The sequence below is a fragment of the Sciurus vulgaris genome (assembly GCF_902686455.1).
Source record: "Sciurus vulgaris genome assembly, chromosome: 17".
NCBI lineage: Eukaryota > Metazoa > Chordata > Mammalia > Rodentia > Sciuridae > Sciurus > Sciurus vulgaris.
Window position 1 is genome coordinate 51,789,306 of NC_136478.1, and position 19,512 is coordinate 51,808,817.

The window sequence follows — 19,512 nt, forward strand, 5'->3', positions numbered from 1 at the left end:
AAATTGGTCAATTTGACCAGATTTTCTATTCTACACTAACTGCCTGTCCTCAATTCTGGCTTGAACTAGAACAAAACAGTTAAAATGCAAATTACAGAGGTTCCATGCTAACTCATCCTCCTTTGACTTTGAATGCTCTCCACTCTTCTGATTAGAGATTTAGCCCCCAACCTTCAGTATTTCTTTGTCCATAGGGAACAGCTTATCTACTAAAAACTCTTTTAATATGTTCCCTGAAGACAAAGAGTTTCTGGAGGATGAATATTTCTGACTCTTAGATTTAAAATTCTTAATAGCAGTTCTAAGCCCTATGATTATATCTCCCAAAATGCATAAATCAACATCTTGGTCCAAATGAAAGCAAGTTTCCATTACAGCCCAAACTCTCTTTACATTTTCAGATGTGCTCCTAAGCATTTTTTTTAAATCCCCATAGCCTGTGCCATGGTGTTTCCAATTCTCATGCTATTTTTCCCCTCATCTTGATGGCCTGACCGTGAGGGGCACTGCCTGGGCAGGGAGCAGCCAAGTTATGTAGGAGCACACTTTTCTCTCTGCTGTTTCTAATCCTCCCTTCCCAGGAGGAGTAACCATGCTGTTTCTGGAGGACTAGAAGCTGTGGTAGGAACACGCATATTTAAACTAGGTAACTGGTCGAGTAATTTCCCCTTCTTAAGTAGAAACATACCTCAACACTGTAAAGGCTATCCATGCTAAGCCCATGGCAAACATAATTCTAAATGCAGAAAAACTGAAAGAATTCCCTCTAAAAACTGGAACAAGACAGGGATGCCCTCATTCACCACTTTTATTCAACATTGCCCTTGAAACACTAGCCAGAGCAATTAGACAGACCAAAGAAATTAAAGTGATATGAATAATGAAAGAAGAACCCAAGCTATAACTATTTGCTGATGACATGATTCTATATTTAGAGGAGCCAAAAAACTCCAATAGAAAACTTATAGAACTAATAGATGAATTCAGCAAAGTAGCAGGATATAAAATCAAAATGCATAAATCTAATGAATCCTCTGAAAGAGAAATTAGGAAAACCACTCCATTCATTATAGCCTCAAAAAAAAAAAAACTTGGGAATCAATCTAACAAAAGAGGTGAAAGACCTCTATGATGAGAACTACAGAATACTAAAGAAAGAAATTGAAGAAAACCTTGGAAGATGGAAAGATCTCCCATGTTCTTGGATAGGCAGAATTAACATTGTCAAAATGGGTCATACCAGACCTCAGATTCACTTTCTCAATCTCTCTCTCTCTCTCTCTCTCTCTCTCTCTCTCTCTCTCTCTCTCTCTCTCTCTCTCTCTCTCTCTCAGCTTACCTACTTCTTGTAACCCTGCCACCAGGCAGGTGCACTATTGCTCTCTCCTCTGCTATCCCAGGCTGGAGGAGAAGTAGTAGAGGTCATCAGTCCCCCAGCTAAACATTCCCAGGGGCCCAGGTACTGGCCTGGAGTGTTCCACTCTACTAAGCCTGATACTGAGTGTCAAGTGTAAGGCTTCATCTTAATGCCATCTCCCTCCCCTAAGCAGATGCACCTGCCTCCACATTGCATTGCTTGGAGATGGGGGAGGGGTGACCCAGGCAGATCTTTCCTTCCTGCCTTCTTCAGTCCTCTTTTCATTATACTAAGGCCAGTCACTGTGGTCTCTAACCACCTGGTTTCCTTAGTGCTTGTGAAGTTTGGTTCATGAATAGAGGTTCACATTGGAGTGTCTGGGAAGAGATGTTGGCTAAATGATTTGACTAAGCTGCCATCTTGCTCTGTCACCCCCCTGCCATTGTACCTTAAAATCCAAAATCTAAGACACTTCATATTTGTAAGTACTTGGCACACAAAAAGAATGTGGAAAGAAACAACTTTGTAACAAAACTCTTTCTAAATTTTACAATATTTTGTACATGGGGAAAAAATGTGATTTGTAAATAGCCAAGTATATGGAAACCCATGAGGTAGTAAACCAGGCATTTGTAAACCAAAAAGTGGTTTCACAAGTGGCCAAATGTTTTCTCCTGTGACAATCACTGCAGGAGACGTTACTATTGTTATGACCAATTAAAATAGCACTCCCGTCCACCCCACCTCAAGTCCTAAAGTGACCACCAAGGTCACAGAGAAATCATGGTTCCCAACAGCCACAACTGCCTCTGAAAGAGGTGTCATTAAAGAAAGGGGACAGACACTGGTCCCTGACTTTACCCACAGAAAGAGTAGAGAAAGTGTGGCTCTCGGGCTGACTCTTGCTTTCTGAGGTGAACTTCCAGAGACTGTGAAGAGCTTATGTTAATCATTTAGGATATGCACCAATATTCCCATCTTCCTCCCTCCAGACACCTGTCAAAATTACATCTCCCCTCTCACTATGAAGTGACACAGCCATGTGCTATGGTTTAGATATTGGTTCAGGTGTTTCCCAAAGGCCTAAGTGTGCAAGTCTTGGTCCACAGGCTGGCACTAGAAGGAGGTAGCAAAACCTTTAGGACATGGAGCCTCAATGTGGAAGGTCCTTAGGTCACTGGAGGCCTGCACTTGTAGGGGGCTGTACACCCACCTGCCTTCTGTCATCTCCCCCCCCCCTCTCTTCACCCCCTCTCTATCCCTGCTTCCTGGCTCAAGATGTTATCTCATACATTCCTGCAGCAATGTGCCACCATCCTCTATCCTCCCTGAAAGTGAGCCAAGGCAGTCTCCATGATGTTAAATCTCCAAAGCAGGAGATTTTAAACTTTTTATGTTTATAACTGAGTTGCCTGAGGATCTTGGTTGTAGCAGCATGAAACTAATGTGGGGTTTGCTTTTGTCAACAGAATATGAATCAAAGTGATCATTACCCTTTTTAACAGAAACAAAAGCAGTATACTAGTAGTTTCAAACAGAGATAAACAAAAGAGAAAGAGGTCATTGTTGGCCTTAAAATTGCAAGAAAAAGAAGCCACAAATATTTGCATTCACAGAAAGAAAAGTAAAGAAATAATACAAGATTAATAGTTTTCTTTGCCATTTCTTGGTTTTTCTCTCCTGCTTTGTAAAGTATTTATTATCCAATATCATAAAAACTATACTGCATTTTGTTCTTATACTTCTAAAATTTTGTTTTTAAATGTGTAGATTTTGAACCCACTTGCACTTAGTTGCATTAATATTGTAAAATGGGGGGTTTTATTTATTTTTAGAATATTGTAAATTTTTAAACATATATGGGTCTGTTTTCAGATTCTCCATTGTTTTCCAGGAACATCTTTCTTTCCTCATGTAATAATAAAATACAATTAATGTGTTTTAAAAATGAACTGGTGGAGGATCCAAGATGGCAGACTAGAGGGAGGCTGTGTTCCTTGTCACTCCGTAACTCCAGTTTCAAGCAGAGGATATGTGTTTCTTGGTGAGGCAGTTTTGGCTGCTTATCGATTCCCTGGTGTTTACACCATTTGTCTGCTGTGAAGACCTGCAGTCTGCCAGCATATCAATGCCTTTTTTGAGTGCAGATTGCTCACTGTCAGGCACCTATCATATGCCCATTTGCCTGCCTCTGGCCAGTCCATCGCCTGCCTTACACCTATCCAACACCCAACAAGGTTCACCTCCCAATCATTCGACAACAGTCAGCAAACTGATCGCTGACTGCCAGTGGAGCACCAGCTGCCTGCTGTTGCCTGGAAGTTCTCTGTCACAGTACCTGCAGATTTGATTACACATGGCTGCCCCCATTTTGAGACAACAGCCAGGCCCCGTAGGACCCCTGGCTGGACTGATTGAGCCCCATCTCCAGGATCCCTCAGCCCAACTGATCACTCCCTGCCTCTGGGACCCTCACACCAACTGACTACTCCCTGTCGCCAGGTCCCACAGACCAACAGACTGCACCCTATCACCAGGACCCCAGACTGACTGATTGCACCCGGCCTCCAGGATCCCACAACCACACCAAACACACCCGACCTCCAGAACCCCTGCCTGACCAACCGCATCCCAACTCCAGGACCTCCAGCTGACCATGTCTACACCCTGAGCTGCAGCTCCCCATTTGCAAACACATTCGGAATCCAGAGCGGCCAACTTGGATAATCCTGGAAGCCGTAGCTCTGATCTTCAGTGGGGGCAAATCCCATCCTGAGATGCCTGCTGGAGGCTTGAAGCTCATTGTCAGGTACCTCTCATGCATCAGGCTACAGCACTCTGGGAGGTTTCATTACTATATGACAGTTATACTGTAGATTTTCTTTTTATTTCTTATACAAAAATTTAAGTTTTTATTTCTTTAATTTTCTTGCTCTCTTTTCCATTTGTATACCTGTTCCCTCAGAGTCTCTTTCTCCCTTTTTTGCATGCTAACATCCAATTTCTTTTGATTGCACTCTCACACTTTCTGTTATCTACAACTTCTGTATAATCTTTTCTTATCCCATTAACAGCCACATTCTACATCTCTCTGCATCCTCTATGTCCTCCACTAGAAACTGCAGACCTTATTGCAAATCTGTTTGTTTTATTGAAGATAATATTTGAACTCATTCTGTTTATTATGACAATTTTGTTATTGTCCTCATAGGGGCTATTTGGCCTAGGATTGCATAGTGTCTGAATTGGGCACTGCTAATATTGATCTCCCCTTAAACAAAGGGTTTTGGAAACCTATAGGGCCAGTATAAGCCTTAGGGGAAAATCTGCAATATCCCACATCTGCACTGCCAGAGGGGAAGATACATGAACAACATGAAAAAACAAGGGAAGAAAATGATCCAAACAAATCTAGATTCTATATTAATAGATTCCAATGACAGTATGTTAGAAGAAATGTCAAAAAAGGACTTCAGATTATACATGATTAAGATGATTCACGAAGCAAAGGATGAGATAAGAGAGCAAATGCAGGCAATGAATGATAATATCAATAAGCTGAAAGAGCACCTGCAGGAAGATATAGATCATTTCAACAAAGAGATAGAGATTCTCAAAAAATAACCAAATGGAAAATCCTGAAAAGAAGGAAACAATAAACCAAATAAAAAACTCAATGGAAAGCATCACCAAAAGACTAGACCACTTGGAAGACAGAAACTCAGACAATGAAGACAAAATATTTAATCTTGAAAATAAAGTTGCCCAAATAAGGAAGATGGTAAGAAATCATGAACAGAATCTCCAAGAACTATGGGACATCATGAAAAGACCAAATTTAAGAATTATTGGGATTGAGGAAGGCACAGAGATACAAACCAAAGGTATGAACAAATTATTCAATGAAATAATAGCAGAAAATTTCCCAAGCCTGAAGAATGAAATGGAAAATCAAATACAAGAGGCTTACAGAACACCAAATACACAGAATCACAACAGATTCACACCAAGACACATTATAATGAAAATGCCTAACATTCAAAATAAAGATAGGATTTTGAAGGCTGCGAGAGAAAAGCATCACATTACATATAGGGGGAGAATAATACGGATAGGAGCTGACTTCTCAACCCACACTCTAAAAGCTAGAAGGGCCTGAATCAACATATTTCAAGCTTTGAAAGAACATGGTTGCCAAACAAGAATCCTATACCCAGCAAAACTAACCTTCAGATTTGAAATAAAATCTTTCCATGATAAACAACAGTTAAAATAATTTACAAATAGAAAGCCTGTGCTACAGAATGTTCTCAACAAAATATTCCATGAGGAGGAAATGAAAAACAACAATGTAGGTCAGCAAAGGGAGGAACTATCTTAGAGAAAAACCATTCAAAAGAGAAACCATGCCAACTTAAAAAACAAAAATAAGCCAAATAACTGGGAATACAAATCATATCTCAATAATAACCCTGAACATTAAAGGCCTAAACTCATCAATCAAAAAACATAGACTGGCAGAATGGATTAAAAATGAAGATCCAACAATATGCTGCCTGCAAGAGACTCATCTCATAGAAAAAGACATCCACAGACTAAAGGTGAAAGGATGGGAAAAAATCTACCACACACATGGACTCATTAAAAAAGCGGGGGTTTCCATCCCTATATCACATAAAGTGGACTTCAAACCAAAGTTAGTCAGAAGGGATAAAGAAGGACATTTCATACTGCTTAAGGGAACCAAAATCAGGAAGACATAACGATAGTAGATATTTATGACCCAAAAAATGGTGCATCCCTGTACATCAAACAAATCCTTCTCAATTTCAGGAATCACATAGACGACAACACAATTCTGGATGACTTTAAATACACCACTGTCACACTAGATAGATCTTCCAAACAAAAACCAGCCAAAGAAACCATAGAACTCAATAACACATTCAATAATCTAGACTTAATAGACATATATAGAATATTCCATCCATCAACGAACAGATTCACTTTCTTCTCAGCAGCACATGGAACCTTCTCAAAAATAGACCATATGTTATGCCACAAAGCAGCCCTTAGGAAATGCAAAAAAATAGAGATACTGCCTTGTGTTCTATCAGATCATAATGGACTGAGAGTAGAAATCAATGACAAAATAAAAAACAGAAATTATTCCAACACCTGGAGACTAAATAATATGCTATTGAATGAAACATAGATAACAGAAAACATCAGGGAAGAGATAACAAAATTCTTAGAGGTCAATGAGAATGACGATACAACATATCAAAATCTCTGGGATGCTATGAAAGTGGTACTAAGAGGAAAATTCATTACATGGAGTGCATTCCAGAAAGGAATGAAAAGTCAACAACAAAATGACCTAACATTACAGCTCAAAGCCCTAGAAAAAGAAGAACAGAATAACAGCAAATGTAGTAGAAGACAGGAAATCATTAAAATCAGAGTTGAAATCAATGAAATTGAAACAAAAGAAACAATTCAAAAAATTGACAAAACAAAAACTTGGTTCTTTGAGAAAGTAAACAAAATAGACAAACCCTTAGCTACACAAACAAAGTGAAGGAGAAAGAAAACTCAAATTACTAAAATTCATGATGAAAAAGGAAATATCATGAGAGACACCACTGAGATATAGAACATAATTAGAAGCTACTTTGAAAATCTGTATTACAACAAAATAGAATCTACCAAAGACATTGACAAATTTCTAGAGACATATGCTCCTCCCAAACTGAACCAGGAGGACATACAGAATTTAAACAGATCAATATCAAGCAATGAAATAGAGGTAGCCATTAAAAACCTACCATCCCAGAAAAGCCCAGGACCAGACAGATTCTCAGCTGAGTTCTACAAGACCTTCAAAGAAGAACTCATTCCAATACTTCTCAAAGTATTCCAGGAAATAGAAGAAGAGGGTACCCTCACAAACTCATTCTATGAAGCTAATATCACCCTCATACCCAGAACAGGAAAAGACACATCAAGGAAAGAAAATTTTAGACCAATATCCTTGATGAATATAGATGCAAAGGTCCTTAACAAAATATTGGCAAACTCTGTCCAAAAGCATACTAAGAAAATTGTGCACCACGATCAAGTGGGGTTCATCCCTGGAATGCAAGGATGGTTTAACATCCGTAAATCATATGGTTATTTCAATTGATGCAGAAAAAGCATTTGACAAAATACAACACCCCTTCATGCTCAAAACACTAGAAAAAATAGGGATAGTAGGAACATGCCTGAACATTGTAAAGGCTATTTATGCTAAGCCCATGACGAACATCAATCTTAATGGAGAAAAACTGAAGCCATTCCCTTTAAAAACTGGAACAAGACAGTGATGTCCCCTTTCACCACTTCTATTCAACATTGTCCTCGAAACTCTAGCCAGAGCAATTAGACAGACTAAAGAAATTAAAGGGATACGAATAGGAAAAGAGTAACTTAAGCTGTCACTATTTGCTGATGACAAGATTCTTTATTTAGAGGATCCAATACCTCCTCCAGAAAACTTCTAGACCTCATCAATGAATTCAGCAAAATAGCAGGCTATAAAATCAAAAAAAAATAAAATACTTGGGAATCAATCTAACGAAAGAGGTAAAATATCTCTACAATAAAAACTACAAAACATTGAAGAAAGAAATTGAGAAAGACCTTAGAAGATGGAAAGATCTCCCATGTTCTTGGATAGGCGTCGCTGGCTCTTTGCGGTTCCAAAATCCGTGGATATTTGTCACCGCCTGCAGCAACAACTTGCACGGGTCTTATGGGTGGTGGAGTGGAAACTGAGGCACTTCTATCTTTCTCTTTGGTGCACTGCTTTCTTGCTTGTTTATAGAGGATAGAGGAAATGAGGTTTACTTGCTTTGAGAGGAGAGAGAGAGAGACCGCGCTTATCAGAGAGAAAGAAACTTTGCTTAAGAGAGAAACTTTGAAAGAAAGACAGGCTTTTCTTAGAGCTTAAAAGGGGAGAGGCCTGCCACGCCTTAAAGTCCTGCATCCTGTGAACTAAGGGTGTGTCTACCTAAGGTGCCCTAGTGATGTGTCTCAGTTCTCCGTTCCACAATCTGCCTTCCGCCACTGCCCCTACTTGCTGCTGTGTTCGTTCTTCTGCCTTTTTTGCTAATGGCTGCTGTGCGTGTTTTCTCTGGCTACTGCCGCGCCGCGTGTCTTCTGCTACTGCTTTTCTTCTGCTAATGGCTGCTGTCCGTGTTTTTCCCTCTGGCTGCTTCTAATGGCTGCTGTCTCTCTGTCTCGCTCTGCCAATGCTTATATCACCTTCAGGACACAGGGTCACGCCTCTTACGCAAAGATTAGGCAAGACGCTCTGACCAGGCAATTAGTGCTCGAGAACACGTGCACATACATTGTGTGCGTGGACAAGAAAATCACCTGAGTGTGCTTATGTCAATTAACCTCCTTGCTGCCGATGTGATCAGGCGTCATCCCGGCTCTGCCAACATGGCACAGCCCCCAACAGATAGGCAGAATTAATATTGTCAAAATGGCCATACTACTAAAAGTGCTGTACAGATTCAATGCAATTCCAATTAAAATTCCAATGATGTACCTTACAAAAATAGAGCAAGCAATCATGATATTCATCTGGAAGATTAAGAAACTCAGAATAGCTAAAACAATCCTTAGCAGGAAGAATGAAACAGGGGGTATCACAATACAAGAACTTCAAGTCTACTACAAAGCAATAGTAACATAAAAGGCATGCTATTGGCACCAAAATGGACAGGTAGATCAATGGTACAGAATAGATGACATGGACACAAACCCAAATAAATACAATTTTCTCAGACTAGACAAAGGTGCCAAAAATATGCAATGGAGAAAAGATAGCCTCTTCAACAAATGGTGCTGGGAAAACTGGAAATCCATATGCAACAGAATGAAACTAAACCCCTATCTCTCACCCTGCACAAAAATCAACTCACAATGGATCAAGGACCTTGAAATCAGACCAGAGACCCTGCATCTTATAGAAGAAAAAGTAGGTCCAAATCTTTACCTAGTTGGTTTAGGATCAGACTTATCCTTAACAGGACTCCCATAGACAAGAAATAAAAGCAAGAATCAACAACTGGGATAGATTCAAACTAAATAGCTGTCTCTCAGCAAAGGAAACTATCAGCAATGAGAAGAGAGAGCCTACAGAGTGGGAGAATATCTTTGCCACTCATACTTCAGATAGAGCACTAATTTCCAGAATATATGAAGAACTCAGAAAACTCTACACGAAGAATACAAATAACCCAATCAACAAATGGGCTAAGGAAATGAACACACGCTTTACAGAAGAAGTTCTACAATCAATCAACAAACATATGAAAAAATGTTCACCATCTTTAGTAATAAGAGAATTGCAAATCAAAACTACACTAAGAATCCATCTCACCCCACTTGGAATAGCGATTATCAAGAATAGAAGCAACAATAGGTGTTGGAGATGATGTGGGGAAAAAGATACACTCAGACATTGCTGCTGGGGCTGCAAATTATTGTAGCCACTCTAGAAAGCAGTGTGGAGATTCCTTAGAAAACTTGGAATGGAACCACCATTTGACCCAGCTATCCCACTCCTCGGCTTATACCCAAAGGACTTAAAATCAGTATACTACAGAGATACAGCCACATCAATGTTTAAGCTGCTCAATTCACAATAGCCAGACTGTGGAACCAAACTAGATGTCCTTCCATGGATGAATGGATAAAGAAACTGTGGTATATATATACAATGGAATATTAATCAGTTATAAAGAATAATAAACTTATGGCGTTTGCAAGCAAATGGATGAAATTGGATTACGTCATGCTGAGTGAGATAAGCCAATATCAAAAATCCAAAAGGTGAATGATCTCACTGATGAGCAGATGATTACACATAATAGGCAGTGGGAGGGGGGCCAGAATGGAGGAAGGAGGGACTGTATAGAGGAAAAAGAGGGGTGGGAGGGGTGGGGGGAAGGAAAAAATAACAGAATGAGTCAAACATCATTACACTAGCTAAATGTATGATTACACAAATGGTATGCTGTTAGTACATGTACAATCAAAAACAACATATATCCCATTTTTTACAATAAAAATAAGTTAAAATTAAAAAAAGAACTGGTGGGGAGGTACATGGAAAATACAAAGTGAGATAAGAATTGAGACTCATTCCCAAGAGATGATCGCTGCCACAGGTTCTTCTTTCTTCTTTCCCTGTATCACCTGCAGCAATATTCTATCAGCTAGTTTTGCCACGTTATGCTGCAGTAACAAGGAATCCCAGAATCTCCAATGCTTACAACAGCTAATGTGTACTTCTTACTCATACTTATTTTTATAAAAAGTCAGCTCAAGATGGAGTTGCAAATTTTCTTTATTTGCGGATTCAGACTGAAGAAGCAGATCGATCAAGGACTGTATTAGTTTTGTGGCAGAAGAAAAAGAGGGGTGGTGGCACTAAGCTCTTGAGGGTGTTACTTGATCCTTTTCTCTTGGTCAACTTTCAAGGCTATTTGGAGGTAAATGGAGACCACAGCATGCTGGATGGAGGACAGAATACAGAACTCACTTTCCACAGCAGAGAGGGAACAAGGAGGAGCTCAAGTGGCCTCATTCTTTTCAGAGGTGGGGGCCACATGGAAGGATCCTGAAGAAATTTGCATCTCTTCTTTCTCTCTATGGCGGGGCAGGAAGCAGAGTTGGAACACAGGGGGCAACTTGCCCCGCCCATTCACCTGTGGAGTGAGGTCGATGTCTTCTGGGGCCTTGGGACAGCCCAAGGAGAAGCTCTGCAGCATGGAGGTCAAAAAGAGGAAGAGCTCGGAGCGGGCCAGGCTCTCGCCCAGACAGATGCGTTTTCCTGGGGGCATAAGAGAAGGAAAACACCCAGTTGCCGCGCCCATTCCTCCTGGACATTTACATGCTCATTTGTATACATTTACACATGAAGCACTTCTGCTCATATTCTTGTCCTCCATGCAAATAATCTGAGTACACAATCCTGTCTGTTCCACCTCATCACGACTGCCCGGTACCATCTCCTCTGAATCTCCTGGTCCCTTGTCATTGCCTCTTTCACAATCCCTTTCTCTGTATGTCTCTGATTGAACATATTATCAACTGAGCTTTATGAAGATCATGGAAGAACCTCTCTAATGTATCCTATGCAAAGCAGCAAGAGAGGCATAGGTGAGCTGAGACCTGCAAGGTTCCCTCCTAGGCTGAAGTTCAGTGGGTTGGTTGCAGATCTGTACTGGCTGTTAGAATACCGAACTACTTCTAAAGGATATACAGTTACTGCTCGAAGCTTCGGGTCTGGCTCACCATGGCCCCTCCCCCGGGTCCTAAGGCCCACCCCCAGTCAGCAGCTAACCCAGTAAGCCTCCCAGACTCTGTGCCAGCACACCAGTGGTAACAGTTCTGATTGGCAGGCGGCCATGTCATGCTTATTAAGCATCTCAGTTGGCACTTCTGTGCACCCTGGCCCCACCACCCTCACTCTCAGATCCTGCACTCATATCCCAATGTGGAATCAAACACTGCAGAAGTGTCCCCCTGGATGGAGCCCTCATGATCTCCTAGTGTACAACCCAGACTTGGGTCCACGTGGTATACCCACGGGTGAGCATCATTGTGTGCTGTACTGGGCAGAGGGAGGGAACCTGGAGAGCTGCCTCTCAGCTCTGTATAATCCTTCAGGAATCTGACCATCTCTGTCACGGACTTGCTTGGACTTGCTTTGTCCAGTAAAGTGTGGGATAAATTGATGTGTTTTGTGATTTCTTCCTTGTTTCTGCACTCGGCAGGATCAAGTCCCCAACGGCTCCAGTCTCTACGTTATTTTGAGTCCAGGCCCCCTGGTTGGGATGTCGGTACAACGGTAAGCCTGAAATTAACTTTTTGGCCTTGAGCTGTGGAGCCGTTGGGGTTGTTGATTAGAGTAGCTCCTCTGACTGACACCGCCCCGGCCTCCCATGGGACCTTGGGCAAGCCCCGCTCTACTGAGCCTCTATGATTCCAGCTTTACAGAGGAACATATGATTCAACTCTATCACATCTATGTTTATAATCAATCAAAGAAAAAAGTTTGATCATCTTGTCAGGAGCTGAGAATAGACTTGAGAATACTCAAGACAAAATCCTGATTCAAAACTTAAAAAAAAAAAAACAAAAACAAAAAAACAGGAGACTTTTCCTTAATTTGATTTAAAACTGAGATAAATATGTGCTAGACTAGCCATAAAATGTCTGAAAAAGACCACGGTCAGCAGTAGCTTAATAGAGAAAACTGATTTATTTATTTGTTTATTTATTTATTTATTTATTTATTTATTTATTTATTGCTTAAAGTTAGGAATCAGACAAGTGCAAGTCCATGATGTGAGGGAAAAAACAAAATATGGATTTAATGTGAGAAAGGATTAGGTCAAAATATCAGTTGCAGATGCTATCTATGATCAACTATCTGGAAAGCCCAAGAGAACCTATGAAAAGCTGTTAGTGATAAACATATCAGGAAACTGCCTCATAATAGCAGAAATACATAAAAATCAGTGGCTTTCAGATATTCTAATTAAGGCAGTTTAAAATACCATGAGAAGAGGTTCTATGAACAGTAGCAAAGACCTCCCCTAGAGGTTGAAATGCAGGAATAAATTTAGAAAGAAATGTGAAAAACTCAGATTTAAAACACAGAACAAGTACAACTGATATACTAAGTGACATAACAGCTGACTGAATGGGGACTCACACTGTTTCATCTAGTATACTTTATAATGTGATGTTTCCAAATTCCAAAGGCTTCCCGATTCATCTACCAATTTACACTCTGGGTTTTGGAAGGGGGGCGGGGTGTGGAGGACATTGACAAAATAATACCAGAGTGTAGTTGAAAGAAAAAAAATTAGTTAGAAGAGACATAGGAGTCTGAAAAATCAGAGTGATGGAGGAGGATTAACTCCTGTGAATTATAAAAACATTATACAGCCTGATGATTGGTATGGAATAGACAGATGGTATAGTTAGAAAAGACAGACAGGGCATGGATTGGCATGGATATGGACTAACATCCATAAAGCAGAAGTAGACTTCAGGGAATTTAAAGTTTTAGTATATGATACATTTCAAATCAGTTGCTAAAAGTTTAATTATTAGATAAATCATTGAAAAGGGACCTTCACATGACTAAACATGAGCACTCCTTAAATTTTGTGGCCTAAATTCCTGGGGCCCTCACTTTGGTTTGGGTGTAGATTTCAACAACTGACTAACAAAAAACAGCTTGATATATTTTCTGTCACTTTACATCTTTTCCACCTCTTTTCTTTTCTTCTCTTTAAATCTTTCACTTTCCTACCTATTACCTAGCTAGCTAGCTATTAGCTATCCATCAACTAACTTCATATGTGTGAATACATGTAATTAAAAATTTGGAAGAACACCCTCTGTAATACCAAAAAATATGATTTTGTTGGTGAATCACAGGTGGTCTTCATCTTTAACTTGACTACTTTCTGGAAAAAATAATAGTTAATAATAGTTGTTTTTTGTAACAAAAAAATGAAAATGCCTTCCCCAATTCTTGGCGTACAAAAGGTGCTCCATCACAGGTCATTCATTTGTTTGGTTTTCCTGTGCTTATGCATGTGCATGTGCCTTGGTTTTTTACTTTTATCTCCACCACCAACTTAGTCTCCATCTTTCTCTTCCATCTCCCTTCAGAATCCTCATCTTTTCCACCCAGTGTTTGATGTGAACAAAGGGAGAAAATCACACAGAACTGTCTCAAAAGTGAGAAGGGAGCAACTCACCCATGGAGAAAGGAATAAAGGCTGCCCGTTTCCTAAATTTGCCCTTGGCATCCAAAAAGTGTCCAGGGTCGAAGGTGTCTGGCTTCTCAAAGTGGCGTGGGTCATGGAGGACAGAGCTCATGACGGGGTACACAGTAGTGTTCTGAGAGGGTATCAAATTCAAGAGACCCAGATGGCCATTAGTAAGGTGTGACTGAATCAATTCCAGTATATCCGGAGTTGGAAGCTAAATTATGGAAATAATTCTGCCCTGTTTCATTAATAGTTGTGTCCTGGGCCTTCTGCATACCCCTACCAACCACCCTGATCCCTCTTCCCCTAAGATCCTTTGGACTTCCTTATGATCCATCAACCGCATGTTCCCATCTGGCTCAACAGAGACCTTCATGCCATCACTAGGGCCAGAATCTAATCCAATGTGTTGGTGATTAGGGTGGTTTGATATTGTGAACATCATCTCTAAATACATCCAACTTAGTCTGGGGCTGTAGCTCAGTGGCAGAGCATTTGCCTAGTATGTGTGAGGCACTGGGTTCGAGTCTCAGCATTGCATGAAAATAAATAAATACATCCAACTCAGGAATGACTCAGGACACCATGGTAGAATAGTAAGAGTTAGAACCACAAGCACTGATCTAAAGATGTGCAACTATTAAAATATAAAAAGGAAATCACACAGAACCATAAAATAAAAAAAAACAAGCAAAACATGTTTGCATGAACATAAGTGTGAGCATGAAAGGAGATATACCACACTGTCCACACAGGTGCAAAATAAGATATAGCATGACATGAACTTCATATACATGTCTATCAGGTATATGATTATATGAGCTTAAAGGAAATATGGAAGCAAAAATGAAAAACTGTCAGCACCTTCTCATGAAAGAGGATGTTGAGGAAGATGAGGACAGGAAAGACAGCTCCACCATAGAACAAGTTTAATAAGTATATGCTACTTTCTTCAGCAAAAGTAACTCTAACATCTAATAAAAGTAGAAAGAAAGAAAGAAAGAATGGAAAGGGGAGGACTTTTCTATTTCCAAAATCTCCTTCACCCCATAAAAAATAAGAAAATAAAAATCTTCCATATAGCCCAGTGACCAGAGACATGAACTATCATGGCTACACAAGGATCATAAGCTGGCACCCTCCATCCATGATTCTGTGGCCCTGAAGATCTCACCTGAGGGAGATGATACCCTCGGAAGTTGGTGTCCTGAATGACGGAGTGTGGGATACCAATTGGGGTTAGGTCACTGTATCTCTGAATCTCATGGAAGACCACATCCGTGTAAGGCATTTTTGCTCTATCTTCAAGGGCTGGGAGACGCTTGCTGCCGATGACCCTGTCAATCTCTGCCTGGACTTCCTCGGAGATGGAGAGGATTTGGGAGGAGTCACAACAGTGACGGTAACAAGGGGGCTCAACAAAGGCATTTGAAGAGTGGCCTGCAGGCTGGGGGAAGAGGCTTAAGAACTCTTCATTAAGGTATTATCACTCCTTCTCAATGAAACCATCAGGAGAAAGTCAACGCCTTCTTCAGGGAGAAGTCCTATCTAATTCTTCCACTCTAATTATGAGACAAGTTCACTTGGTAAAGATGGGTGAGTGGAAATTGATTCAACACTTAAGGTCAAACCCTCTTTTTTTCCCCTTCTTTTACTGGGAATGAGTTCTGACTGGAAATAATGTCGTTTCCTTTTCTCTTATTGGCTTGCTATGCAATCTGAAATGAGTCACTTTCCCTTTCTGTGGAAGCCGTTTTGATGAGATGAGAGTTTCTCCAACTTTGCTCTATGGACCATAAGCACAAGCATCAAAAATCTTTTAGATTCATCACAAATCAAAAATATACTCCCAATTGTTAAGTTGCTTGTGAACCTCAAGGTTTTCTATCAAGATCCATGTGATTTTGCAGACTGCAAAATACTTTGTAAAAAGGTATTGCTTTGTGACCTGTGATGCTTTGTAAACCTCATTTACAAATTGAAAACATGCTATAAAGCTCAAAAGTAACTTCTGAACTACATTTGAATGAAAATATTTTGTCAACTGTGAAGTACCTCCTCAAACTCAAATTGCTTTCGGCGGCTACAATTTATTATAATTAGTACATCCGTGCTGGGGTGGATTTTTTCTTTTTCCTGACTCATCAGAACCAAAGTCTGTTTTTACCCATTAACCAACCACCTTCCACCACAGTGAAGCCGCCCCTGCCCCCAACACACATACAGAACCTGCTCAACCCAGACTTCCGGGTGCTTCAGCAGCAATAAGCGCGCATAGCGGAGGGTGGTGCTGGATGTCTCTGTTCCAGCAAAGAACAGTGAGAGCACCGTGTGGACGAGGTTTTTATGGTGAAACTCACTCTCGGTAACAAATCGTTCCTGTGGGTGAAGGTTGACAATCCTTAACATCTCTCCTGGCAAATATTCAGGGTCTTCTTTTCTACCCACCTATCCCGAGATTACCCTATACCAGTTTTCCACTTCCTTATTTCCTCTTCCCGCTATTCAAGGTCTACAGAGTAGCAATAGCATAGGTCCTGGAGCCAGAATTCCTGGGTTCAAACTCAGGTCCTGCCATTTCCCAACATTGTGTTGTGAGGCAAGAACATAACCTCTCTGTGCCTCACTTCATCACATGGTGTTGTTTAATATTATGATTTTAAACACTCACTAAACACTATTGCTTAATTATTTTTCCAGCTTTGTGATCACCATCTTGGTTCTTGGTTATCTTTGCTTCCTGATTGGCCACTGCAGCTGTCTATTCAGACATCATGAGGAAACTATTTAACATGTTGTATGGCATTTTCCAGACCAGTGAGAACAGACATAAACCGGGACCAATAAGAACACCGTAAGGGGGCCTCTGATCAATCAGAATGAGAGGAAGTGGGAGGGAGCAGGGTATTGAGCCCAGTGATAACTCTTCAGTTCCTAAGTCTTAGAAGGCATTGCTGGGGAGGCTGAGGAAGAGCCAGGTGGAGGCCTGGAGGTTGTGCCAGTGGCTGGATCACCAACTGTAAAAAGTGTCCCGTACTTAACACACCGACTACCAGCTCAGTGTCAGTAAGATGGCCCGCACTCTCATTCCCACCCAACCCCAATCCTAGCTTGCCTTGCCTTGTTCATGTGGAGAAGGAAGGAATCAATGAAGTCCCGGGGAGCACTGGGGCCCAGGGTTTCTTGGTGCCTCTCAATGTTCTCAGTGATAAAATCTTTCAGTTCTTGAATGATTCTGCACAGATGAGTGTGGGGGCCAGGGAAATGTTTCAGGATTCCCGAGAGGAGTTCAAACACCTAAGGACAAGACAGGAAGATCCCAGAACCTGGTGCTGGGACCCTGGGCATGCACTGGCAGCCTTGAAGTTGTGCCCTGCACAACACTGTGACATCTAAAGCCAAGCTGGTAGAAAGGGTGACTGTGCTTCCCAGGTGAGTACGTGTGGGCACATCATACACACTACATGCATGTGGGCATGCACACAGTGCCACAAGCACGGCTGCTAACTGTCCAAACCACTCTGTGTGTGTGTGTGTGTGTGTGTGTGTGTGTGTGTGTGTGTTGGGGGGATTCATACTGGAGGTTGAACCCAGAAGCCATTGAGCTACAACCCCACCTCTTTTATTTTTTATTTTGAGACAGAGTGTCCCTCAATTACTGAGACTGAGCTCAAACTTATAATCCTCCTGCCTCAGCCTCCCATGTAGTTGAGATCTTCTCTCACCATTTATGATTTTTGCAGTCCTAATTCCTATCCCCAAACTAACTCTTGCCTTACCTGGAGAGTGTAGGAGATGAAGTGTGTGCAGGGCTGGTGTCATGTGTACCTCAAAGACGGGGAACAGGAGAGTGTGTGAGCAGGTAAAGGGAACCTGCCTGTGTGCCAATAGCCAGGATTTGGAATGCCACCAGGGCAGAGCTTCCTGGGTTGTGAAATAGTGAATGAACTTAAAGAGCATTTTTCCTAGACGAAGGGATGCCATTTTCTAATTTTCAATAAAAAGGCACCATGGACACTAGCAGGCGCCTTGTGGGCGTGTTACTCAGAAGAAGGGAGAGATTAAAATAAGCTCCTCCCCTTCCAATATCTGAACCCACCTCACTTTCTTGCTCCTGAGCTCTGGACAGGGAGAATCTGCTCCCATCCCAGGGTCTGCCCACCCAGATCCCTGGCCCATCCTGGAATCTTTGGCCTCACCTGGCTGTAGAAGGAGCTGAGGATGGTAAAGGTTTGGTTCAGTAAACTTAGCAGACGTAGGAATTTGGGGTCCTGGTAATTAAAGCGTACACCAAAGATAATGGAGCAGATGATGTTGGCTGTGACAGAGTTAAAGAGGAGGGTGGGGCCCAGATAGGTCCCTGGAGATGAGAGGTCTATCATGGAGGTCTGGATGTCCCCTGCATTGCACTGTCCTTCTGGGTGACTCTGACCTAGCTGGCACTATATTCACTCTGAGGTTGCTTTCTCTGTATCCTGAATGGTCCATTTATTCCTTGGCCTTTGAGTCTAACCTTTTCTTTCTGCACATCTCCCTCTCTGTGTCTTTTATTTATTTAATTTTTTTTTTGGTGTCTCTCTTGGTGTGAGTTTTCTTCTACATCTGTGTCTCTCTGTCTTTCTTCTCTCTGATTTGTTGTCTGAGACTGTGTCAGTTCTTTTTCTGTCCCTGCCTTTCATATCCTTCTCTCCATTGCCCACTAATATTTTATGTCTCTTCCACTTCTACTTATAGCCTTGACCCCTTCATTTGTAATCTTTTCCTTGAAATTTCTATGACTAGATCTTGGTTTGTATCCTGAACTTTTCTCTCTTGCCGTCTCTCTCCCTTCCTCCTCCATCTCTTCTCTTTCTGTGTACTCATTCTCCCACTCTTCTCCCTCCCTGAATCTGTCTCTGCATTCCCTGTCCCTGTCTCTGAGTCTTGTGGAGCCCCCTAGTGCTCACCCTGGGATGTCCGCAGCTCCTCCACCAAATTCTGAGCCTCCTCCTTGATTCTCTCCTCAATACTTTGCTTTCCCATCCCAAAGTCCTTCATGGTGGTCAGACAGAACCGCTGGAGGACTTTCCAAGATTTTCCACTGGCAAAAGTCACAGCTGGTTGGTGGGACACAGAAGTAAATTTAGGAGGATTCATGCATTCCCAGGTCCCTCCAGTCCCCTCCCCTCATGTCTCCCACTCACCAGTTCCCTGGAAGATGGAGTCAGTAATGGCAATGAGTCCTCGGCCAGAAAAGGTCTCAGCTTGATCCACCAGAGCCTCCCTCATGGACTCATATGGAACCAGACCCAAGGTGCCACT

General features: G+C 41.5%; 1 protein-coding gene across 1 annotated transcript; it reads right to left on the reverse strand.

Annotated features, from left to right (window-relative positions):
- Positions 1-10,745: 10,745 nt before the first annotated feature.
- On the reverse strand, positions 10,746-19,483 carry LOC306648498 (cytochrome P450 2B4-like). The gene is made up of 8 exons (XM_079118693.1): positions 19,395-19,483; positions 19,158-19,307; positions 18,411-18,571; positions 17,332-17,508; positions 16,441-16,590; positions 15,386-15,658; positions 14,200-14,341; positions 10,746-11,249 (listed from the first exon to the last, which is right to left on the reverse strand). The coding sequence occupies exons 1-8, from the start codon at positions 19,477-19,479 to the stop codon at positions 10,990-10,992; spliced, it is 1,398 nt and encodes a 465-aa protein (XP_078974819.1). The 5' UTR covers positions 19,480-19,483; the 3' UTR covers positions 10,746-10,989.
- Positions 19,484-19,512: the final 29 nt, after the last annotated feature.

Coding starts and splice junctions, on each gene's coding strand:
- LOC306648498 (XM_079118693.1), bottom strand. CDS start 19,479: ATGAGGGAGGCTCTGGTGGATCAAGCTGAGACCTTTTCTGGCCGAGGA. Junction 19,308..19,394: donor CTCCATCTTCCAGGGAACTG/GTGAGTGGGAGA, acceptor CCCACCAACCAG/CTGTGACTTTTGCCAGTGGA. Junction 16,591..17,331: donor TCCTTCTCCACATGAACAAG/GCAAGGCAAGCT, acceptor CTTCACCCACAG/GAACGATTTGTTACCGAGAG.